The sequence below is a fragment of the Meleagris gallopavo genome, chromosome Z (assembly GCF_905368555.1).
Source record: "Meleagris gallopavo chromosome Z, MGAL_WU_HG_1.1, whole genome shotgun sequence".
NCBI classification, from domain to species: domain Eukaryota; kingdom Metazoa; phylum Chordata; class Aves; order Galliformes; family Phasianidae; genus Meleagris; species Meleagris gallopavo.
Genome location: NC_139435.1, coordinates 57,135,964 through 57,162,236, shown reverse-complemented (window position 1 = coordinate 57,162,236; position 26,273 = coordinate 57,135,964). Strand labels below are relative to the sequence as shown.

Genomic DNA, 26,273 nt, shown 5'->3' with positions numbered 1-26,273 from the left:
AATGCAATCATTCTGTCAGCATTCCTATAGAATTTTATTCCTAAGCAGAGGTCACTACTGTGAGAGTGGTGAACAGAACTATTATAAATTAAATAGGTATCAGGGGAACAAAAATAATGAAATGTCAAAAGGGACTGACTGCATTGCCCTTGTGCTGACTCTGCCTTTAATGATAGGAAGTAGTAGTTAATTATGCTTTTAGCATATTGCTTTTTACTATGTAAGGTTTTCCAGGGATTTATGTGAAGGAAAGGTCAAAGCATTTTCTCAAAAGATAACCATGAAAAAGGTTACAGTCTAGTAAAGAAATTTCTGCTTCAGTGAAAGATGTTTTCAGGATGCAAGCTATCTCACTCCAATTTACCGTAGGGAGAGGAGGTTATTTGGTATCTGTGTACCTCGCGTGAGATTAAGAAACAACAGTTCAAATGTTGGTTCAAACTGTTTATTACAGATCTTAATCAGGGAGATGGGGTAAGGGAGCGTGGACACTATTATGAATTAGGATAATGGGGAAGGGAAGGAGGGCGATAGAAAAGATAGGAAAGAAGGAGCAAGGAGTCTTTGTAGGAAGCAAGAGGGAGATAGTCACCACCATGGATCCAGCGTGGTTCACTGTTCAGTCATTGATCTTCAGTAATGCTGGGTCGTCGGGCATTGGTGTTCCGTTGACGACAACGATGACCACGACAATGATGGCGACTACTTTCCAATGGTAGCATAAACTTATTTATAAGTCCGGAGTGGTTGAGTCAGCTCTTTTGGAGTGAAAGCTACTGGCTTTTGGATCTCAGTAGGAACTCTTTTTGTTCTCATTTTCCAGGCCTTGCCAGCAGATAAGAGGGAGCAGGGAGATGCCCACTTGTATCTTGCCTTCACAGGATACAATGGCATCATCCCCAAGTCTCCCAGAGCAAGCTGGAGTTAATTGGTCACAGACTACATCTTCCGCCAGTAAATAGTCCTGAGCACTGTCTTGCGAAGGCAGACACCTCCAAAGAAATGCTTTCAAATGTAAAATTGTCCATGCATACACACGGATCCACACGGCAATACCCATCACTCATCTCCTAGACAAGTCAGTCTTATCACAAGAAATACCTCAGGAAGCAAGCTTTAAGCCAAAAAAACAAACAAACAAACAACAAACAAAGAAACAAAAAACAAACAAACAACCAAAGAAGGATTCTCACACAAGCAAACCCTGGTTTTCTTTCCACTATTAAAAGAAATCTCTCCCTTTTGGCTAGAGAGTGGTGAACTCCCATTAACAGTATGTCCATTCTGCAAGCTAAATTAGCAGCTAGCGCCATCTGATCAGCAAGTGTTCAGAAACAGAAAAACATATTTTTTAGCAACCTTTTTTTGTATTATGTTTTGTGCCTAGGGTCGAAGGTGAATTCACAGGCTGGTAGCAAATACCTTTTTTACCCCAAAACATGATGGTTACACAATAAAATCAATAGAAAGACATTATTTAAACTGAGGCTTACATAGACTCTCAAGCTTAGAAATTTATGCGTTTATAATAAACCATCTAAAAAAGTTAATTTGCCTAACAGTCACTGAATCTCCAAAACATCATTTAATTTCTTTTGAACGTTCTCAGTAGTGTTTTCCATTGTCATTAATACATGCTGGGTGAGTTGGATGTGAGTGTTAAAAGTAGCCTATGACAACAGCTGAATTTACTTGAAAGTAAATTCACAGATACTTCTATTTATATTCAAAATGAAGTGTGAATAGGTTATGTGGGATACAGTCAGTCACACAGAGGCACTAAACCTCCTGGCATCAAGGAGGTTTTGTACATGCTTTATTCATTCTAAATGTCAAGGTTGAAGGCTCATGTAAAGGTGTGTTGAACTTCAGAGATCTCCTGCACTTCAAACAAACTGAAAGAAAGCTATCCTCTGATTTTTAGCCGAAGTGCATCTGAAGCATTGTGAGACACAATCTGATTAGTAAAAAATCATCCTTAAATACACTACTGCAATATAAATGAACAAGAAGTGGTGGTTGTTAAAGCAAACCAGTTAACTTATCATAGACCATTGCAGGAGTCACTAGCGAAGAAGCATTTATAGCTAAAGATTTTGCCACCCAGCACAAGTTAATTAATGCAAGACTGAATTATTCATAAAAGTATGTACTGTCTAAAGCCTCTTTATATGAGAAATCTCAATCACTGTTGTTATTTACCACATCCTGCTTACGTGATACAGTTTGGGCAAAGAACAGTCTATAAAACCTAGAGGTATGTGAATGTTGTGCCAACTTCATTTGGGCAGTTTGCATTCAGAGTCTGCCCCTCTGCTTCTCTGTGTTCTTTCCTGCATCTATAGGAATAAATTATTCTGACCTCTGCATTCCGGTTATTTGTTACATGCTCTTAGAAGCACACAAATGAAGGAAGCAAAAATTTAGAAATATGACAATGCTACAACTACATAAACAATGACTTAAACTTTGCTCAAAAAAAAAAAATATATATATATATATATATATTTATACATATTTCAATCTACTCTGTTTTATGTAAATCCCTGCTAAGTAGGCAAATCCTCTGTATAAACATTACTTTCAGTGAAAATTATTTGACTGGGGTGAAAACCACTATCCATTGTCCAAAATATTGCTTCAGTCTCTGAAGCACCCCCAGCAGCCTATAAGCCATGGTCAGACATGCAGCCTGCAAATACCTCTGTGTGAATCAAGAGGGAAACTCTTTTTTTAAAGAAAGCTGCCAGACAGGTAAATGCACTCATTTGACCAACAGGCCTGAATCTGTAGTTTGCTGCAAGGAAAGAAACACAGAATCTTCCATCCTTGGTAGAAATTCACATTTGTTAATAAAACCTATTTAAGTGCATATGCCTTACCATGATGTCTGTCACTGAATCTTACTGACTCTCTGGTCTCTTCAGTCACTGGCACCACAGTCCCCAGCCAGGTGGTGTGATGCTGTTTGCTGACACTTAGATCCCTATAGACACATGCACAAAGAATAAAGAGCACCTTCCTGAAGAAACAGTTGAAGATAGAACTTTTTGAGAGGACAGGACAGATTGCAGTGACTGAAGGAGGGCATGGCTAGACAAGCATATCAGCAAGCTACTGTTTACAGAAATCACACTCTTTTATTTCTTTATCTCTCTATTCTTAATCACATTCATTTCTCAAATCACTCATACTCTTCTCTTGTTCTGTCTGTGGTTTCTCCCCTAAACATACCATAATAAGCACTGTGCAATCCCCAAATGCTCTCTCTTGGAATGACATAATATAATCCACACCTTCTGGTGATGGCATCCCTCAGTTCAAGAAAGATCATCCAGAGATTTGCTCCCAGTGACTTATCTTTCACACCTGGACAATGGTATTGGTGGTTCCAAGGTCCACCCTGGATTCTCTAATGTGCTGTTCCTGCCATCTGTTGTGCCTTCGTGCTCCGCTTCTCAGGGCTTGAGGAGATGCCTGGAAGCTTGGGCAGGTCTTGCCGGAACCAGGGCATGGTATATATATATTTATACCACACGTTTCTCCTTGTTCCCCTTGTGTGTGTAGGCAAGCATCATTCAACTCTTTGGAAAGGTAGATAATGGCAGGACAAGCGGAAATGGTTTGAAGTTGAAGGAGGGAAAATTTAGATTGGATGACAGGGGGAAGTTCTTTACTATGAGAGTGGTGAGGTGCTGGAACAGCTGCCCAAAGAGGCTGTGGATGTCCTGCCCCTGGAGGTGTTCAGGCAGGTTGGATGGGGCCTTGGGCAGCCTGTTATATCTGGAGGTTGGTGGCCCTGGCTGTGGCAGGGGGGTTGGAGATTCATGATCCTTGAGGCCCAGTCCTCAATTCTGTGATTCTGCGATTCTGTGAGATCTTATCATTTCATCTGTGCATGCATATGGTTCTTCTTTGATGGTATTGCTTGATGAACATTATTGCAGTTGGTCCATACAGCTGGTACACTAGTTGATTGATGAGTCTTCCATTGCAATAACAGTGCTCTGGATAATGATAATGAATTACATTCAGAATTAATGTAAATAAATTCATGCTATAAAAAAAGGTAAACAAATACTAAACAGCAAATTCTGCCTGAAACTCATAATTACAACTATTTCCTTTCCATTCCAGGATTCCACTGCAAAAAAATTATTGTGCTATTTACAAGTGATATAGTGGTATATAGTAACTGATTAACCAGGGTGTTTTATTGCTATGGCCTATTTTGATATAGTGATTTGTCTGAGAATATATAGCCTCATTAAAAAAAAATTAAAAGGGAATGGACACACAGTAATATCTGTAGCCTGTTGCTTACATAACTCTGAGTCTCCAACAAAGTGAGATCTAAAGCTTTATCCCATTTCACATCAAGCACTCAAAATATTTTTGGCAAGTGATAATTAGATGAAGAGACCTCTACATTTTAACTGAAACTAATGCTTAGGACAGATGAATATATTAAAAAAAAATGCCCAAGTAAAACTTGTCATCAGTTATGCACTCTTCAGAGAAAGGAAAGCTAAGCTATACCATCTCTTCATAGAAGCCGAGTAGACATCAATAGTAATTTTATGTATAACCTAATACATAAAGCATGCAATATAGATTTCAAGGCTGACACTTCTTTTACAGATTGGAAGAAGAGTTTATAAGTCTACTAACTTCTTTGTCAGTTGTTCTTTCTGTAAACTTTGCTTCACAAATTAGATTCATTTTGGAATTACTCTTTAAAAAGCTGCATTAGAATTCTGACAATTTTCTGCTTAATATTTTATGTATTTCTCTGCCAAAATATTTAATTAATACTGTCATTGGAGTATCTCTCCAGCCATCCCATTCCAAGAAACAGAATTCATGTATCTTTAAGATTGTTTTCTGTTTTTCCTGAAGTGTTTATAATAGAGAAGCAAAGCTGGTAGTGACGTTTATGAAGACAGGTTTTGTTAAGATTTGGAGACTTAAGTTCTTATGAGGACAGTATAGCTGCTGTATTTCTCACCTATTCACTCTCCTCGAAACTTCACAAATATTCTTTCAAAAAATGAAATTCTATGCATCAAAACCAACTTAAATAGAAAGAATAGAAAAAATTAAGTGATAAGAGGGATACATGAAAATATTTTTTGTTGCTTTTATAACTGAGTATGTCATAAATGACTGAGAAAGCATGCATTCAGCATTATATTTGTGAAGAATGAATAACAACAACAACCAGCTTCATATACATGAAAGATACAGTGGAGGAGAAGCTTCCAGTCAGCATCCAGCTGTTGCAACCAATTCTTTTAAAGTCCTTTGTTTTAAGATTCAAATGATCTGCTTTAGGTAATTTCAGAAACATGTCTCATTATTTTATTTCTTTCTGTTAATAGACTTTCTATGGACAATTTATGTAGGAAAAACATACAGAAATAGTAAATGTTCATTTTCGAAAGTAAAAAAGCTAATTAAATCCACCATATTTCCATAATAGCATGCTGTGAAATGTATAAAATTCAAGACCATTTCCTGTGAAGTAAAGTTCAGTCAGAATTTAATCAGCACTCTAGCATACCTGTCAGTAAGGAAACTCATGCATGAATAGACGAGTTCACTGCAGCAGTAACTGCTCAGATGGCTTCATTTAATAGGAACAGACAGATTAAAAAACAGCAGAAATGCTATGAGTTAACATATTAAGAGATTCTTTAGGAGAGAAGACAAAAAGAAAAAAAGTGCCAAACGTGTCCATTGTGTCACATCTTCAAGTTCCTGGTGTCAGTGGTTTGAGAGACATTCATTTTGAGCATTTTGCTTTCATCTTGAAAAGGTCAGCCAAGGAGCTGATAATTGTCTGTTTTAATTCATAGCCATTTTATTTGGTTTTGGTACATATTTTCTCGTATCTGATGTCTTTGACATTTCGTTCAATTTTCTGAAAATTTATTTAACAATAACCTCTGATTTTATTTCCACCTTTCCATGTCTCTGTCAGTCATTTATTTTCCTACTTTCATTAAGCTGCGCAAATTTTAGCAACAGAAACTTTTGAAGGTAGGCTGAAAGCTTTTTCCTTGTTCAGTGTTTTGTTCTCTTTTTTTACCTCAGAATCTGTAAGTAAGAAACAGAAAACCCACTACGCTCAAAGGAGCACGAGTGGGAAAACCACAACAACATTACAGGAAAGATCCTTGAGGAATAACCCTAATCATGTTTTAATCAGAAAATCAGGAAGATACTAGGATTATTAAAATTTATACAATGCTAAACAAAATCACTGGGACTTGTAAAGTTATTGGTGTCTTTATTAAGCCTTCTACATCTGATGGAACACATCCAGTGTCTGGAGAAAGTTATTCCTTTGAATCACAGAATTATAGAATGGCTTGGGTTGGAAGAGACCTCAGAGTCTACCCACTTCCAACTCTCTGGCATGGGCAGGGCTGCCATCCACTGGATCAAGCTGCCCAGGGCCCCATCCAACCTGGCTTTGAACGACTCCACAGAGGGGACATTTTTCATGATTGTGGGGAAAAAAACTCTGGCTGAATTCTGAATTTACTAGAATATGTGTCATGATTGATACTACGTCTGTGGTCATGAAGCTGCCATGAATATTTAAATGCTAATACTGTGGAATGTCTTTCAAAAATGCATTACTCTCTGTTAAAAATATGTTACTGACACTTACTGAGATGCAGGAGGGATTTCAGACAGTGCTCCATTCACATATCTGATTTTCTCCTTATTCATTTATTTTTTTAATCTGACACATCTCCAACTATGGCAGTAGCTCACAATAACTTCGAGCTGTAGAAAGTGTACACTTACCGGAGATTATCATGTTATTAGTATAGCAGAAATTAAGACTACCAGAGATGTGTGCACTAATACTGAGGAGAAATGCCACAGTACTGTTAAATATATATACACATATATCTATCTTTGTAGACAATTACTGCTAGTCTAAGCTGTCAGGCTATTACATGAATCAGCTGAATTTTTGCTGACATTCAACTTATTGGGACACCCGCCAACAGGGACTTTTGTATATCCAGAATTAAATTAATTCCATACTACAAAGATTACAAAAGAAAAGAATCCTTATTAAAAATGCAGATTAAATGCACTTTGATTCAAATCTCTTTCTAGAAGATGAAGCTAATCCTCTATCCATAAATATAAAACATAGCACGTTACTGTAGAGAGATAATATCCTAGCCTTTATCCTGGCCTATCTTTGTCATATTAATGAGTACCATGGCAATTGTATGGTTGCTTATGTATAAAGGGTTCTCTAGGTAGAAGTAAACTCATGTTTCTTCATCAGACTATGCCCTCCATGATCTCACATAAAACTGTTACCACTGCCCATCAGACAGCATCCTGACACAGAAAAGAAGCCAGAGATTCACTCTGCAAGGTATTGGAAGACCATAAAAACTGTGTTTGAAATCACAAATTGGTATATTTTACAGAAAATGTGTTTTTTACTGATTCCACTGCTAACACAGGAACTACCAGGGACCAAAATCAAGTGCATAAAAAATGTGGATTTCACAGTGGAAGAAATCAGATAGTTCCATGTTTTATTTAGCTGTCTTGTTCCACTTACACACCTATTTTTTTCCCCATTGATGCGATGGAATAATTACAGTGGAGTTATACACATTCTTACCATAACTATACATTTCAACATGACTGCATCTGTTCCCTCATCAGACCTTCTTTCTTGTTCTATTAGCATTTTATCACCTATAAGCACTTTGGAAGAGAAAGATATTGAGTTAAACAAGGCTCAGGTAAATGAAAAAGCTTCATATGTAAGAAAAGACCAACCTCATATGAAAAAGTCTTATTCAAAAACAAGCATAAAATATATTATTGCAGTTTCTTCATCTGGATGGAAGAATGGAAGCCAGACTTTTCTGCTGATGTGGTCTCCCACAAACAATGTTCTCCAGCCACAAACGTGGCTCCAAAGGATGCTAGGTTATATCTTCTCTAGGGAAGAATCTTATTTGTTTACACATGGGAATTACACTTGTTTTATGACCAAAACAACTTTGTAAACTCTTTGAAGAGAGAACAGTAAACTTTTTATGTTCCCACTTTTCTGTAAGTCGTTATACTACTCATACTCTCCACTAGCATTAGGAAAACATTTCTGTTCCATGATTTCAAGATCTTACTCTACAATTGCAGTAAGTCTTTAAAATACTTATTTCCTGCCTTTTTCTCTACCCTGCTTCCCTTTCTTTACTGCTTCTCTATGTACTAGACAAAATACAGAGTAGGTAAAATAACAGGTATGACATTCATGAGTTGTCTCTAATAATTCCACAAGAAAATTTTGAGCAGAGAAGACTACAGAATGCAGTAGAATACTATATTTACAAAAAGCGCCTTATCTCTCAGGAGGAAATATTTCAGGAAGATGTTTCTGAGAAGTGAAAATTAACAGCAAAGTATTATGAAGTAAAATGATAACCACAATTTACTCTTACTGCTCAGAGAAAGATACAATATCTTGCAAAAAAGGCTCAGGTGCTGAATGTCTAACTTTATATAGGATCAGTAACTAACTAGTCATTGCAAACTTTATACTGGCAAACATAAAATAAGGAACCATAATCCTGAAGTTGTAAGTTCAGTGATGGAACAATGAGTTCAAAGAGAGAAGGATTTCCCATGACTTTTGGAGTCATCTTCACCCAACAAAACAAACCAACTTTTCTTTAAACTTTTCCCAGTTTTATATTCTTAATTAAGAATTCCCTTGGAAATTTTCCTTTAAGAAAAAAAAAATCTTAAAGAACACATCTCAGGATTTGGCACGAATTTATTAATGTAATTCTTAAAAACCACAAAATTTAACTTTGAACATACTGTTAAATTAGAGAGGCAGAAAGTTAGTAAAAGCTGACTTTTCATCTCAGAATATATAGAAGTGCCTTTCTAGCAAAATAATAAATCTCCAGGCTTGAGAGCATATAATATTGTAAGGATATATTTCAAAGATTTTAAAATCTTAATTGTTCACATTTTTTTGCAGTGCAAAGCATGCTCTTAAATTACCTGAGGGGAAAAAACCTACATGGTTTCTTTATCGGATTCTCCCTAATACATACTTATTTACCTAAGGTGCTGAAATTTCAGTAGTGTGCTTGGCCAGTGTGCACATCAAGGTGAAGACAGCCTGAGAAGACACATCCTGGAGATTCATATTGACTAAATAATTATGTAGTGGATATGTAAATGGATATGAAATATGTTTTTATCTAACTGGAAAAGAATGCTAGCAGCTGTAAAAACAGGTCACAGATTTTCATATCAGGCATACACCTAATTTAAATCTGAGATGTTTCTGGTAAAAAAAAATCACCTGCAAGGCATCAGCAGACATTAGTTAAGAATTCCATCTCTGAAACAAAACAAAACATTCTTATGTTTAAAAGCCTCCCTTTTTATTGTTAAAATAACTGCTGTAGTCCTTGGAAAGAAAGCAAATTATCACAACAGCTATGTGCTATTGTACATTTTTACAATTCTACATGATTACTGTTGTATTTATTCATGTAGTTGTAATTAGTCAGTAACAGCTGTTGTTACTGTTTCTAGAGGAAAAAAAAAAAATCAGTTAAAAAAATCCAAGGACCATTTATTAGCTCATTCACCAAATTTAGAAAATACACTTTTTTTAATGGTATCTTTCCCTTCATATTAATCATTTTGGTACCTCTTTGTGTACTTTGATCTTGACCAAAATCAACATTAATCCATGCAAGATAGAGCCTATACATAAATAATTTTTTACATTTCTTTTAGCTGCGGTTGCTGAAGAAACTCTGTCCTCGCCTCAAAAAACACATATACATTTTTTTCATCTTATTACTCTTAAATTTCAACCACATTTTAGTTTTGAAGGCAGAATCTCTACACTTCTTTCGAAGACCTATATGAACTAGAGAGAACCACTAGGAAGCAGTATGACTGATAATTTCTCTCACCTGAGATCATGCAAGTAACATAAAAGCAGGGAATCTAGACATTAAGATATGCACAAAGAACTGCTATTATTTTTGCTCCATCAAATTCTACGTTAATTTAGATCTGTGCTACAATATAAGGAATTGAAACTTTCATGTGCTCAGTTGCCATAAAAGAATCCACTGCCACAGGCCAAGTATTTCAACTCTGCCAACAAAAGCAGGAACAATAGTATTCTTAAAAATGGAACTGTCAGAAAAAAAAGAAAAAGAGAAAGAAAGAAAGCCTACCAAACAACGAAGTATCAACAACAACAACAAAGAATATAACACCCTGAGCTACCTAACTGAGCCAGGAGAAAGAGATCAGGAACAGGAAACCACTTCCCTTCCTTTGATGTTTTGGCATCATGCACAATTCTACAGGAAGATATTTCACTCCCACTGGTGTTTTTTGAGGCTACCCCTGAAATGCCTCTCAAAAATTGATCAAATTTATTTCAAAATGTACTGCCCAAAACAACAAGCAAAAAACAGTCATAGTAAGCTCTTTATTCTAGAAATGTGCTGATTGAAACATTCAAGATGGAGGGAGGGGCATTTTTTTATTTTTTTCCTTTCCCTTAAGGAAGAGGAATATGTCTCTTCCTGAACTATGTGAAACTAAAACGGTGAAAATCCATTTAAATTACATAAGAAATATTGAATTATAGCAGAAATAAAACTTTTAGTATTCATTCAAGGAAAATTAAACTCTAGACTTTAAGTCTGCTTGACAAATATCTAAATTAATATAATGGGAATCAGCTCCAGTTTAATTATGCAATTTCTCCAGATGTAAGAATTTCAAGGAATCAAGGTCGTAATTCTTTAAATCAGCAGGTTTTCGTCTAAGTGAAAATCACATTCTCAGCATGCGTATCTGGTAGCACAGCCTGTCAAGAAATCCCAAGTATGGTTGTGGGTATAGAACACCAAGGTTGAGTTACAAACATCATTTTGTTAACAAGGAGTGGAAGCAGGTTTCTAAAACAGCTTCGGCCAGAAGAAAATAAAACAACATATTAAAAACAGCAATCAACCACTCTATGAGCATTTAACTTAGAGAGAAAAGTCTACTAATCTTGTTGGTTTCTTCCCAACATTCCTCAGTGGTGCCCACTCTTGACACAAATGGGAGGGTTATTTTTAACTCTTACATCGTATCAAAAACCCGTTCACCACATGGCTTACCAACAGATGTAGTGACATAACTTAGATGGTCAGTAAAGTCCAGCGTAAGAATGAGCAACCAGTGACTGCAAGTGACAGAAACTTTAGAAGTCAGTTTCCATATAAAAAACTGTAGAAATGACTCCTTAAGTATGATGTGTATCTGAGTAGCACAGTTATGTCACACTACAGCTATAAGGCAAAACAGGTGATAGGACAAGGAAGAATGGCTTTAAATTAAAAGAGGGGAGATTTAAGTTAGATGATAGGCAGAATTTTTTTACACAGAGGGTGCTGAGGCACTGGAATACGTTGCCTAGAGAAGCTGTGGATGCTCCACCCTTGGAGGTGTTCAAGGCTGTATAACCAGCATCTACCTCTGAAGTCATCTGCCAACATTATAAAATATGAGGCATTACTTTCAGAGAAGCCCTTGTCTTTCATTTATTTCATAGAAATTCTCTATTTTTCTTTTGCATTTAGCAACATTTTTGTCCTACTAGGAACAAGAAAGCACATTTCACGTAGTACAGAAAGCCATGCTTACGTAGTAATACCTCATATCAGTGACCTGTAGTGCAAATCACAGCTTCTCTAAGAGGACAGACACAGCAATCAGAAAATCCTTCTTTTTGATTAAAGGTTCTGTGGCTAAGTTCCTGGATGTCAAGAGGGATAAAGTTTTCATGGTGTGATACGGAGCAGGCAACTTCTTACAGTAAAAAAAAACCACTGAAGATAACAAGCTTCAAGAAGACTTGAAAAATGACTGTTGCTTTATGGAAAGTGAATAGGCATAATTAATACAAGTCACAGATGTTTTGTGTATTCACTACTCAATTCAAAGACTCTCTGAGATGTTGCTGGGTTTTAAGAAGGGCACCAAGGCCAGCTGCTTTTTGCATGTTTCCTATGTAGTCAAAAGTTGAAAATAAACCAGAGAATCTTATTCTCTGACATTTCCACTCAGCTGAACTTACACAAGATTGCCTTATGTGTATCTGAATACACCAGACACAGTGAATAGTCAGTGATGACTGTAACTAAATTATCATGCAATTGTAAACCAGTATGTGTACTGCTCATTATTTGTCCTCCATTGGCTATTTCACAGTATGCTCAAACATTTATTGTGTATGTACATTTAAGAACCTAGGTTAAATAGCGTAAGTTTTCAAAACACTCTATACATACAAAGATATTCTGAGCAGGAAGTAGGAAGAAGTGATAAGGGGAATGAAGAATTCAAGTGGATATTTTGGATCAGGTGACAGATGCAACAGAAAAAACATATAAGGGTGAAGAGGAACATGCTGTTCCTTTCAGGGGTAGAGTGTGTCACGTATAAACTATTTATAATTTTATGATACCCTTGCAGCTCTCAAACAGACCTCAAGCCAATCTGATTTGGTTTCAGTTAACTATTACTAAGCATGTCCTCAATGGCACTGCTAGTCATCATGGAAAGAACTGGAGACAAGCATGTTACATTTTATAAAAACAGTTATGAGGAAAGGTCTTTAAATGTAATTTAAGTAGTTCACACACAGAAACTGTGGGTAAAGAAAGACAGTTTCTTTTTAAGCCTATCAGTCCTCAACAGCATGTCAGGCTAGTAATTCAAAGAAAATCTTGAGTTAGAATAATCAACAATGTCACGGTTACTCAATCCATCTGGCATATTATGAGTTTCTTGATTACAACAGGACTTGCCTAATATCTAATACTCATAATGTCTCTGTAGCAAGTAGGTATAAAACAGCTTTTGAGTTGTCTCTCATAAATTAATTTTCAAGTCATGAGTTCTTTAATTTTATGGTCTACGCTATTCAAAAATATTCCTCTTTATCATGAGCAAGGAAAAATACACATCGATAATACAAAGTGATTGACCTATACATGAACATAAGGGAATGAATAGCAGTGTGTGACAGTGTCTTGGAAAAGTTATTGGGATCTGCAAACTCATCCTTTATATTTTGTTGGTTTTTTTTTTTAAATTTTATTTTATTACTACAAGTATAACATAAGGCATTACTGTATTTATATGAGCAACAAATGAAAATCTTTGTAATCTCTTAGGAGAATTACAAATGCAATTTTATATAGAGATGAACTGAACTTGGCAAATTTAATTTGTATAGACAACAAACAAGCAGCTGCAACAAACATCTCACTGCCTGCTCATTTTCCACTTGTCATTTTCATTTCGAATGCTGTAAGTCATCTGCTTTCTGTACTAAAAACAGGTGCTTCAACAAAATGGATGGACAGAGCACCTGAGTGGAACTAAAGACTGAAACAAGACTAAACAAAGGCCCCTTAGTGTGATGATTTCAAAATCTTTACAGTTAGCTAAGACATTTTGTTCAAGTCTATTTACAGGAAATTTAATTTGTTAAAATTGAGAGATTGTTTTATTATCCCAGATTACACTCTAACTACTCTCTGGGAGCCTTTACATTACTGATGTTGACCAAAATAAGGGAAGTGGAAGGAGGGAAAGGGTTGTAAGTCTCTGAGAAAGAGCTTACCAAAGCTCTGACATTAGTGGAGGGAAAATATAAAATGCTAGCTACTTTCTGTTTACAGAAGCTCATAACAAAAGCCTGAGCTGGCCACTGGAAGCTTTCATATGTTGGAATTCAGATAAAATCCTGACCCAAAAGCAACTCGATAGCCAACACATTTGTCCTGGACCTTTCCATTCTAAATATCCAACATATGAAGCTCTATTAGATGAAGGTTGTTTTTTATTTTTATTTTTGTTTTTGTTTTTGTTTTTGTTTTTCTCTTGCTGACCTTTTTATTTTATTTGAATGTTCAGCATGCTCTAGCATCACAGAACCTTCATGTAGGTTCTCTTGCTAATTATTTAAAGAGCCTTCTTAATTTTATTTAGTAAACAGTGGCAAAACCAATAAACTGATTTTAAAAGATTGTAGCCACATTCTCTTAGATAGTTGGAGTGTTTCTAAATACAAAATCAAATTAAATTAAAATTAAATTTATGCTTAACTCACTCCTAACTTCTCTTAGCAGAGAAGTTTCAGAGGAGAGGGAGGGAGTAGTCCTTACTTCTATGGCTGGAAAGAAGACAACCATCTTATTCATTTCATGTTAGGAACATGTATTAATCAGTTGTAACCGTACTGCCCACATTAAATTTATCAGTGTTTTAAATTTCTTTAAAATAGGAAGGGAAAAATAAATCTCCAGATCAGCAAGGCTGAAAAGATGTAGATGCTGCACCTTTGAAATGGCATAACTGTGGCCATTCTGCATGGGAGATTAGGCAAGAAATATTGCTTACATTAAATGCATGTGTTAAAAAAAAAAAAAAGTTGAAAGAGCATTGTAGAAATCTATTCTCACAGGAAATGATAGTGTGTGATATGCCTTTCCAAAATAAATTTCATTATATGGAAGGCGTTGTCTTGCTATTATAGAATTATTGCATAACATCCTGATGATTGCTAATAAAGGCACTGGCACTAATATATCTGACTGAATTGATAGATACTGGGAGAAGAGATACTAGAATCTGAGATAAATTTCAAATTAAGTGGATAAGATATTGTTCCTCACATCATTCTTCTGGACAAATTGTCAACTGTTAGATAAACAGGCTCATGCTACTGGTTCTTCAGAGCTTTCAGTGCTGGATTTACATACTTCTTCTTTGTCATTTATTCACTTTAATTTCTTCTTAGAAGAATCAATATAAAAATTAGAATTGAAAAGCAAATAAAATCACAGCAAGACAGCAATTTGTCACTATATCATTATACCTAGAAGCACACTCACACTCACATCCCTACAGTTTTTGTTTATGTTCAAGGAATTTTCTAAAAAAGAATTAACTCAAGGTTAGTATGTCACTGCCAATCAAAAGTCTGCCAGTCTCACTTCAGTGCCTTGTAAAATTATTCTGAGAGATACTGAAAAACAAAATTAAACAAAATTATCAGTCATGGTCACCCTGGATTCACAAGGGGGAAGATCTACTTAACTAATTTAATTATTTTTTAAGACAAAAAGTGTGGTTTTTTTCCCTTTTTTTTTTTTTTCTACCCATTTAGTTTACCAAGAGAAACCAGCTGATGTAATCTTTTTGGATTTTATCAGAAGTTTCTATACTGTTTCTCACAGCATCCTTCTGGGCAATAGATCACAATACACTAGACAAGTATGCAATAGAATGAGTGAACAACCGGGACCAGTCACTAGAGGGATTCTGCAGGGCTCCATTTTAGAGCCAGCTCTCTTCGGTGTTTTTATACGTTATATGTGCTCAGCATTCAAAGGTATAATTAAGTTTGCAGATAACACTAAATTAGTAGGAGCTGTTCACTCTCTCAAAGGCAGAGAAGCCTCGCAGAGAGACCTGACTATTGGAGGGTTGGGCAATTAGGCAATTACCAACTGCATGAAGTTTAATGAGACAGATGTCAGATTCTGCACCTCAGAAGAGGTTAACTTGAGTGAATGTACACAACGGAGGATGAGAGGCTGAAGAGCAGCTCCACAGAAAGTGATCTGGGGATTCTGTCTGACAGTTGAATGTGTTCCCTGGAATCCAAAGGGCCAACCATACTCTGTGGTGCAGCAGACCCAGTGCTGCCACTGGGTGATGGGAAGGGTTGTCCCCTCTGCTCTGTGCTGTGTGGCCTCACATGCAGGTTGGGTGCTGCAGTACAAGTACATAAAGCTATTAGAGAAGGAAGGATATGCAGAGGGTGAAGGTTGTGTAAGCCAAGATGCACAAGGAGCAGCTGCAGTCCCTTGGTGTGCTCAGCACAGAGCAGAGGAGCTGAGGGGAGGCCTCATGGCGGCTGCAGCTCCTCACAGGGAGCGGAGGGCAGCACTGAGCTCTGCTCTGTGTGACAGCGACAGGGCCCAAGGAACAGCGTGGAGCTGTGTCAGGGGAGGGGCAGCTGGGGTCAGGGAAAGGGTCTGCACCAGAGGGCGGTGAGCATGGAATGGGCTGCACAGAGCAGTGGGCATGGCCCCAAGTGCCGGAGTTCAAGGAGCGTCTGAACACTACTCTCAAAAATATAGTTTGGATTTTGGGTAGTGCTGTGTGGAGCCAGCAGTTGGGCCTTCCATCTCAGGATATTCCATGATACTATGCAGGTTTTTTTGTTTTGTTTTGTTTTGTTTTCTGAGGACCTCCCAGGATATACAATGCACAACAAATGGATGGCAAACATTTGAACTGGCCATTTCAAGGGCCTGGAGCATCTCCCCTATGAAGAAAGGCTAAGTGAACTGGGTTTGTTTAGCCTTGAGAAAAGAAGACTGAGAGGGGACCTGATCCAGGTTTATAAATATCTGAGGTGTGGCGGCCATAGCGGTGAGACCAGTCTCTTTTCAGTGGTACGTGGAGACAAGACGAGGGGAAACGGACACAAGCTGCAGCACAGGAAGTTTCGCACGAATGTGCGTAAGAACTTCTTTACGGTGAGGGTGACGGAGCACTGGAACAGGCTGCCCAGGGAGGTTGTGGAGTCTCCTTCTCTGGAGTTATTCAAATCTCGCCTGGACGCCTACCTGTGTGACCTGGTGTAGGGAACCTGCTTTGGCACGGGGGTTGGTCTTGATGATCTCTAGAGGTCCCTTCCAACCCCTACAATTCTGTGATTCTGTGATTCTGTGAACAACGGAATTTATTCTTTATCCTTTTTTTCACAACTTCACGTAGACTGCCACAGAAAATTGAGCAACAAAATACTAACTGTAGAATAATAGCAATTGCTTTTCTATATATACTTCCCTGATTTCAAGGCTAATCATTCTACTGCTCCTTTGTGTGATTCACAAAGCTGTCCCAACTCCAGGCAATACAAATGGAATCCTGATGGTCCTAAACTGGGAGACAGATATTGCAGGTTTGAATCTATATGTATTATTTTGGTTATCCAATCTAACGTTCTAAGTAGTTAAAAGGCACTGTATAGTTCAACATCTGAATAACTGTGATTCTACACAGTTGATCATCTGCATAATTCTCTGCTTATTCTCCTCCAAAGCAAACATAAATCTCTACCTGAATTGAGGAAATGAGTGTGGCATCTTATAAGTCATTTCTGGACAACGATGCATTTTCAGTGAACTTATTTCCATCCCATTTCTTTTCTTAGCTCATCAATATCTGAATTGATGAACTTCTATAACTTTTTTCTCCACTTACCACTATTTTTTTTCTTAATTAAAGTTCCTTTTTTCTTTCCTTTTAAAAACATTTTACAGATTGCATTATGAAAAACATCAACCAATATTTGATTTGCTCTTGAAATAAGCCAGCAAATAACCATCAGCTAGTAAGCAGTTTAGGACCAGAATCTTAGCTTTTTAATTAAATTCCTTTAAACTTTCTGATGTATCTTTCTTGGAGCACTAATCTTTTTGAGAGCTGCTTCTTTCTGAAAGATTCTGGTATAACAGTTAGGTATTGCTGGTTTCTGTGCAAGAATCAGGAAGAAAATGTTGAACAAAACACAAAATTGGATCCAGAATTACCCATTCAGCTTGAGCAATAAAAACAGTTTTCTTTTTCAGATTCTTTTCTCAGTAATCAAATCCTTAACTAAAGTAACTCATGTGGAAACCAACCAAGACTTCTCTTGATTATAAGTATAGCAAGATTCACGTTAAATTTCACAGAAGAGATTTGGCTTAAGGTACCCTAGAATGGACACTTGATTTTCACTTTCTTGATCTGGTCAAATATAAATTTGACAGGAAAATCTGTGAGAAGGTTTTCTTCACAACATCCTCTGGAAAAGCCACTTCAATTTGGTTGGCAAATACAGTTTGAAAACCATGCTTAACTCATTTATTCCTGGCAGCATTCCCAAGGCTGATAGCTAGCTCTCGTGGTCTATCAGCAAATTTCCTGAGTCCCTTTAGCACAATCTGATTTTCAGTTTTCTGAGAAACACACGATTAGATTTTTGTACCTTTATTCCTCATAATCATACATCGTACTTCAGTAATACTGTGATTTAGCATTAGCTGATTACATTGTTCTTCCTAACTTCCTCTCTCTCAGTCCTCTTTGGAAAGCAGGTCCTCTTTCATTTTCACTGGAGACCTGGAGGGCAACATAAAGTCTATTTCCCAGTCTAAGCCAGATGATTCTCATTTAACATACTCCAGACTATTGTATTTTCACCTTAATCAGAAAAATTTGCATATCATTAGCAACTGCTTCTGCATTCTGATTTATGCATTTCTGACTTAGACAGTTCTAAAGTATTTGCTCTTAAAGAAATGTATGGAGAACTTTTAATGCAGGTAATAATAATGAGGTTTGTGTTCTTCACGTTTACCAAACACCAACTATACCTCTCCTCCACTTTTATAATACGTATTGGTGGTTACGAAATAATGTCTCCTATTTATTTCCATGGAATCTACAACAATACAAAGAACACAACAACACTACTTGATAAGAGAAAATTCTCAGCTACAAAAGAATGTTTTGCACCATACTCACCACCACTAGCTATGCATTTTCACCAGCAATAAAAAAGAGCCTGAATGCCATGCTCATAAAAATCTGTACCAGCGGAGGTGGGAGTGTGGTGTGACCTGCTATCACTGTCATTTTGACTGAAATGCACCTCCCTCCACCTCACTGTGCTCACAGCCACTGATTGGTCTCCATAAACATTCAACAAGTGTTCACGAATGTCAGTGGGTGTAATTTTTTCTACATGGAGGAAATAAATGACACACCTTTGATTCATCTGCACTTCCATGTATTATGCTCTTTTGTCAGTGTGCCCCTCTGCTGCCATCTGTCACATGGCAACAAAATGTAACAGAATATTGTTGGTAAGGCTCAGCCTTTACTTCTGTATCACCAACATCTGCCTCTGATGTTGTGGGCCAACATAATAAATAAAATGGGAGGCATTACTTTTGGAGTAGCCCTCACATATTACCACCTTCTAGCAAGGTTAAACAGACATGCATAATGTATATTTTCTATGCTAATTTCATCCTATGTCATGAAATCTGTTATCATTCTTTGAAGTCCATCTGCAGTGTCTCCTTTTAAGAACATACTTTAGTGCCTTAGAGAGAAAAAAATGAGTCTTTTTTTCAAGTATAAGTATTTGATCTTTTTTTCTCTTGGTTGATAAGCATAATTTATCCTTTTACTCATGAAATGGCATGTGAACTACTCAGTGTTCTCCCCCACTGTCTTGAAAGTAGGTGGCGTGGGACCGTTGCAAAGTCAGAAGATCTGGCTCTTTGGATGCTAGCTCTGCTTTGGAAGCAGGATAATCCTCTAACTTATCATTTGAAAACATCATTTATCATTTTCAAGGCATCATTAACCCAGGTAGGAGACAACTGAACGTACCGCGTAACTGCTTTTTGATAGTTCTTAAAGATCTGTATAAACAGTGCATCCATCTTTTGTATTCAGAGGCATAGGTGATTGGTGGCTGTTTGTTTTTTTGGAGTCAATGTAGTTCATGTATTGAAAACTTAGGGATAATTTTCATTGAGGTCTCTCCTTTTCCAGTTATTATTCACATTGGTTTTACAGAGATATTTTGAAAACGAATTGATTAAGATATAAACAAGGAAAAAAGACATTAACAAAATGCAAATGTTTCTTAATTCCCATTTCTTTGTTTTTGGCTAGCTCATTATAAAAAAATATTTACGACAAGCATTCTTGCTTTTTTTTAAGGACAGTTGTTTGAAAAATCTGCATTGTTAACTAAGTTTAAGTCAACACATTTATTTCCGTAATGTTTCAAAAGATTTCCAGCTGTTTATTTCAGCAGCTTCTCAGTTTTTGCTACACATTTACATCAGCTGAGGGTCTAATTTGATAGACATGAAATTGAAGAACCATTCATGCAAAATTCAAGTTGTACAATATGTGCAGTATATGCTATGGAGTATCATTTAAAAATAATAACATTTCTATTTTTTTTTTGTTTCTGTAATAAAAAACATAATTTATTTTGTAAATCAAATATCAAATATCCATCTGTTTAGAAATTCTAATCCAAAAATGAACTTGGTGAATATTTTCTACTTACTAAACTAAAGTTTATATTCTCTGAACCTCACAGAAACCTATCAGGGCTTATTGATTCAAAAGCTTTTAAATTAGAAAAATCCACTTACGTAAATCCTGCCATTATTTAATCAAATTTAAATTGTGATGAATTACAGTGGAACTCCATGTGTAAACAGTGCTCACCATATTTTGAAATCAGAAGAAAGAGGGTCTTGTTTTGAAAATAAATATAAAATACTCATTTAAATAGTTTTGGATACACTACTGATTGCACTCAAATTATACAAGGCAAAACACACTTGTAATTTTTTTATATTTACCACTGTCCTCATCTAGAAGTAATAATTCACTATATGTTTATTTAGTATATTTTTCATAGGCACTGCTGATCCTAAAGTAAGTACAATTTAGTTAGATTATAAAAAAAAAAGTTACAGTAATATTACTTTATGAATTGAATATGTTGAAATTAACACACCTGAAAAAAAAAAAATCATGAGAATCTACTGTGGTTATAAAATGATATTTGTTACTTGAACTTAATGTGAACTACAGAACTCATTGCATTTTAGCCAAAATATTCAATGAAAATCTGTACTTCCAGGTACCTTGCCATTTTTAGAAACAAACAGTCTCATCCTCCAGTTACAAAAGATAAATATAATTGGGTTTTAGAAGGAACAGCAGATTTCACTTTCATCTGACGATGGTTTTTTCTCAAAAGCATAATACATTTTTAGAATAAAGATACAAGAAACCTGCAAACTAAGTTGAACAGAAAATAATTTAAATGCACATCAAAATCTGCATTTGCTAAGTATAATCAAGGATAAAATAACAGAGTGAAAATAGGAAGGAATTAGTAAATCAATCCCCTGCTCCCAGATGAAAAAGATTCTATTGATCTAGATGCCCACTGATACCAAACAGAAGTCTATCTTGGTCAATAGCCAGTACACAGTGAAGCTGGATGAGTTCATCTTTTGCCAGCTGTACCATTTCTGACTTCTAAATCTTCTATTTTCAATGTCACAGAAGTTCTACGCTAACTTTCAAATAAGGGCATTTTAGGCTTTCTCTCTTCCCCTAACCAATTCCAGAATATTTCTGTTGTGCAGCTCTTCCTACATGTGTTCCAGCATATTGATACATGCACAATCTGCTTGCAAATAAGAGCAAGCATCTCTTCATTATGATTAAAAAAACTTTTAGTTGAATTGATTGATATCATTCTATATTTCAATTGAAGTACATGCAAGATTTAACACGATTATTCTTAAATTACACATTCATGTTTGTCACTGTATTTTGTTGTTGTTGTAACTTACAATGCAAAGTACAATGCAATAACATTACACAAAAAACATAATAATTTATAATTGCAATATTATTGCATAAAATTGAACTCTTGTAGAGTGATTTTGTTCAGTATTCACAGTATCTAACTTCTTCTGTTCAGTGCATACTTGTCACAAATATTAATATGAATGTGAAGATAACATTTATCTCTATAGCTGAAGTATTGCTTATTCACAGGTTAATTAATGCATCAAGAGCCATGTCGCTATTTTCATGTCTTCTCAATCCAGCTCAGACTACATATAACTCTGCTGGTAATGCATGTTATTTCAATCCATAACCACTGCCGTAATCCTTGGACTTGGTAACTAAAAGTTTTATTTCTAAAATGGAAATTCATGTTGCAGTTCAGCAAATAGCACTGAGTTCATCTCACCTTTCAAGATCCAATTCAGCAGAAGTTTTCATACTCTGCCGTATGAGGACTTTGTTACTGAGCCACAACCCCTATCAATATATGATCATACTCGTTTTTAAACAGGCATTTTCTTTTGATATTTATGTTACACTAAGGAGATCTATTTGATCATTAAATTAGTTCTGCCAAATTTCACATTTTAGTGGCAATTGCTTGCAAATATACCCTGAACATATTTCAATACAAACATATTTTTAATATATCTATATTTTACATATATTGTTCTTGTAATATTAAATCATTAGAACACCAAACCAAAAAAAAAAAAAAAAAAAAAAAAAGCATGTTAACTCCATGCACATTAGAGAGAAGCTGAGATTTTTTCTAGCATATCTGTATTTCTTTTAAACAGTACAGAGTCAGCCCTGACAAATTTCAGGACTTGATGCAGCAATAGATTCACAGATCTGAGCAGCACATTTTCCTAGGATGTACAAAGGTAAAAACATGAATAAAATCTCAATCAGAGCTTTAAGAAGATGTTAGGGCTTCAAGTACATTTAATATAAATTAAGTCCAAGTAATACCAACCCTCAGAACTCCTAGTTTGGTCAAGTAGAAAGTGAAACAAGTCCTTTATCTACATGTTTTTTTGTTTGTCAGTTTGTTTGTTTTTCTCAAATGCAGCAGGGCAAATTTGACACATGTATCAAAAAATATTAACAGCATAATTAAATGCCAGTCATTTGAAATACAAATATTTTCTACACCAGTATTATCCAAAATACATTTTATCATGTTTGTAATTACAGTGCAAGCTGCCAGGGTGACACCAAGATGCAAAGAATCTCCATAGATAAAAAATTAAGAGTTTAATGAACAGAGTAAACTGGCAGCAGTTCTAACTATAAACATATATTTTGAAGGAAATTAATTTCTGAGAGAATGAACACAACACCATGCATAGAAAAAAATATATAGCTGTAGATAATTATCTTTTAACACTTTTTTTTTTAAACATTTCACTAGCAAGATAAATTTAGAATGACAATTGTCGTTTGTGTAACAAAGTGCGATATAGTGTCTGTGAATTTTTTTCCCAGTAAATCCTGGGAAATCTTCCCTTCCTTAAATCCATGGCTACGATGAAATAAGACAGATGGTCCTCAATAGCTTTGTGAAAGATTTAATATCTGAAAGAACTGAGATGGTATTTTGAATGGAAAAGATTTTTCAGAATACAATTCGATTAAAGTGCAAAGCAATATCTATGTATGCTGAATAGTACTAGATAGATTGAAATGAATTGTGTAGTCACAGATATCAGTCACAGTGAAATGCTCCTAGATTTTCTTTTTTTACAGGATATTTCTTTAAAACACAGCCAGATTTAGTGATTTAGAAGGTCACATAGGCTATCACAAACTTGCCAAGAATAAATGGAAACTGGCCATGAAGAATTAAACTGAAAGTTCAGTTATGGTTGATACAAACATGTTTGCAGTATTTGGACAAGCTCCATCTGCAAGTAGAAAACTGTAATTTCCAGGATATGCACACGTATTGCCAGAACAACAGCAGTTGTTCTGGCAGTTGTTCTGTCTACTCTGATAAATCCCCAAGCTTGCCTGTAACTCAGTACAATTTATCTACATTTTGAAGCAGCTCATGGTAAAAACACACATGCCGAGTCCCAGTGACAAGTCTAGGTTCATATACATCTACTCTGTAAGTCCAAAACTTTGGTCTGCAATAGCACATTCAGTGAAGTGACTCAAAACACAAAACTGTGAAGAGCCATGATGCTGAGTCTGAGCAACCTGAACTTTCAAGAACCTTCACTTTTCAAGAGAAAGGGCCTGAATCAATACATCCCTCAAAATGACAGAGCAATTCAATCAAAAGACGGAGCGCTTGTTGGTGGGTACCAGGCTTTTGAAGGTTTTGTTTGCTTTCCATGTAGCTCACATATGCCTGCAGGTTTCCCTTGCTTCTCACATTCTGGGAAGAAAACACTGATAATCCTCTATAATACTGATGAAAATCACTGCCTGCAGAATGCTTTGGAGGTTGGCAATTTCTTTCTTCTTGTCAACACGCTTTCAAATCTTGACAGTTTAAGTAACTATTTTAACAAAACAGTTAATCATAAGTGAACTTTAAAATAAATACAACTCTTTATGGTTTCACAGAACCATAGAAGAGACTCTAAGGACCATTAAATCCAACTGCTGGCTCCACACAGCACCACTCAAAATCCAAACTATATTTTTGAGAGTGGTGTTCAAACGCTCCTTGATCTTGCTGAGCTCGGGGCTGTGCCCACTGCCCTGTGCAGCCCATTCCATGCCCACCACGCTCTGGTGCAGACCCTTTCTCTGACCCCCAGCTGCCCCTCCCCTGACACAGCTCCACGCCGTTCCTCGGGCCCTGTCGCTGTCACACAGAGCAGAGCTCAGCGCTGCCCTCCGCTCCCTGTGAGGAGCTGCAGCCGCCATGAGGCCTCCCCTCAGCTCCTCTGCTCTGCGCTGAGCACACACGAGGACTCAGCTGCTCCTCATGCATCTGCTCCCTTCAGACCCTTCACCATCTTTGTAGCTGTCCTTTGATCACTTACGATTAGTTTGATGTTCTTGTTGCACCCAGGTCTGCTCCCAAGGTGGGAAGTGAGGCCACACAGCACAGAACAGGGTAGGACAGACCTCACCCAGTGTCAGTGCTGTGCAGCGCAGATTCTGGGCACTACAAAAATCTGTTGTGCCACTGAGCCAGTGCAGCTCTGCATAGCTGTCATCCTGAATTGAATGCACATCAAGGAATTAGGATTTTCCTTTATAGGAAAAAAAAAAAAAATCTTGCCTACTTCAGTTTGTTTTACATTTTGCACAAAGCTGATTGCTGCCTTCTTTAGAGCGCTAACACACCTCAGAATTGCTTTCCCATATTTAAAAAAGTTTAAATAACACCATTTGCACATGCGGAATAACTTATCCATAGAAATAAGTAAACGAATTGATATTTTGTCTATTTTGTATATGATTCAGTAGATACATGAAAAAAAACTTGTACAAAAATGTTTATATTGGTAAGCCCCTTTTGTATTAAGCTCAACTTGGAATGCATATACAGTGCAGTCAGAGAAAGACACATATTGAGAAAAATAGAAGTTCAAAACCAAGGTGTATTTTCACTTGATCTGTGCCTTGCAGCAATTTGACAGATATACTGTATTGATGTGCAGCAGAAGTATGATGCTTTTTCCTTTTGGAAGAACATAGACTGTTGTGGTTTAACCCAGCAGGCAGCTCAGCTCTACACAGCCAGTGGGATATGGCATTGAGTAGGAAAAAAATAAGTAAAATTTGTGTGTTGATATAAAAACTATTTACTAAGTTTTGATTTGTCCTGAGGTTTCCTCCAGCCCTGCTAGAGATAGAGCTCTTCCTTTCCTTTCCTTTCCTTTCCTTTCCTTTCCTTTCCTTTCCTTTCCTTTCCTTTCCTTTCCTTTCCTTTCCTTTCCTTTCCTTTCCTTTCCTTTCCTTTCCTTTCCTTTCCTTTCCTTTCCTTTCCTTTCCTTTCCTTTCCTTTCCTTTCCTTTCCTTTCCTTTCCTTTCCTTTCCTTTCCTTTCCTTTCCTTTCCATTCCATTCCATTCCATTCCATTTTTTTTTTTTCTTCTCATTCATGCATAACGTGAGCAATATTATTGTTGCAGGACCATACGTTGCACCTTTAGAAAATTTGTACTATTGTTTTGAGTTTGCAAGGCAAATCATGGGTGCAGCTACATAATTATTGCTGTACAAGATCTTTCAATCTATTACATTACCCAAAAGCAGATGATCAGTGGTCACCTCTGTGTATGGAATGTAGGAACAAATATAGCATAATACACAATTCCAGTGGATGTGAATGTACACACAGATGTGCACCGTGGTTTTTTAATCACAATTCATATGTTTTCCTATGGATGCAATAATAAGGACAGAATATAAATGAACTTCCATCCTCCATAAGAAATTATACAGAAACAGATTCACATTTATCCATCTCACATTCATATACATTCAACTTTTACACAGAAAATTTATATTAATTATCTTACTTGCATTATCGAAAATTCTTCTTATCATATCTTTCTCACAGAATTTCATAACTACAGATTTTCTTTTCTTTTTTTTATTTATGGGTTAGAGTTGTTTCAAAACAAGTAAAAGATACAAAATGATATGCTCCCTGTTTCTCCCTATGAAGATTTTAGGCGTGTGCTATACTATAGAGAAATATAGAGACACAATTGTAATAAAGATATTTAA

At 36.3% G+C, this 26,273-nt stretch overlaps 1 protein-coding gene across 7 annotated transcripts in view; it reads right to left on the bottom strand.

Moving 5' to 3' along the window:
• Positions 1-429: 429 nt before the first annotated feature.
• The window catches only part of LOC146542316 (uncharacterized), a 72,959-nt gene continuing 47,115 nt past the window's right edge, over positions 430-26,273 (bottom strand). For 4 of the 7 annotated variants that reach the window (XR_014880406.1, XR_014880405.1, XR_014880404.1 and 1 more), the window contains one exon: positions 430-4,007. Coding sequence is in view for 1 of the 7 variants with exons in the window: in XM_085213315.1 (XP_085069441.1) it covers positions 3,969-4,007; positions 7,667-7,752 (125 nt within the window). In the remaining 6 variants the exon portion in view is untranslated. Of the gene's footprint in view, positions 4,008-7,666; positions 7,753-25,786; positions 25,922-26,273 lie in introns of all 7 variants that reach the window. The other 3 variants (XR_014880408.1, XR_014880409.1, XM_085213315.1) reach the window with 3 other exon arrangements.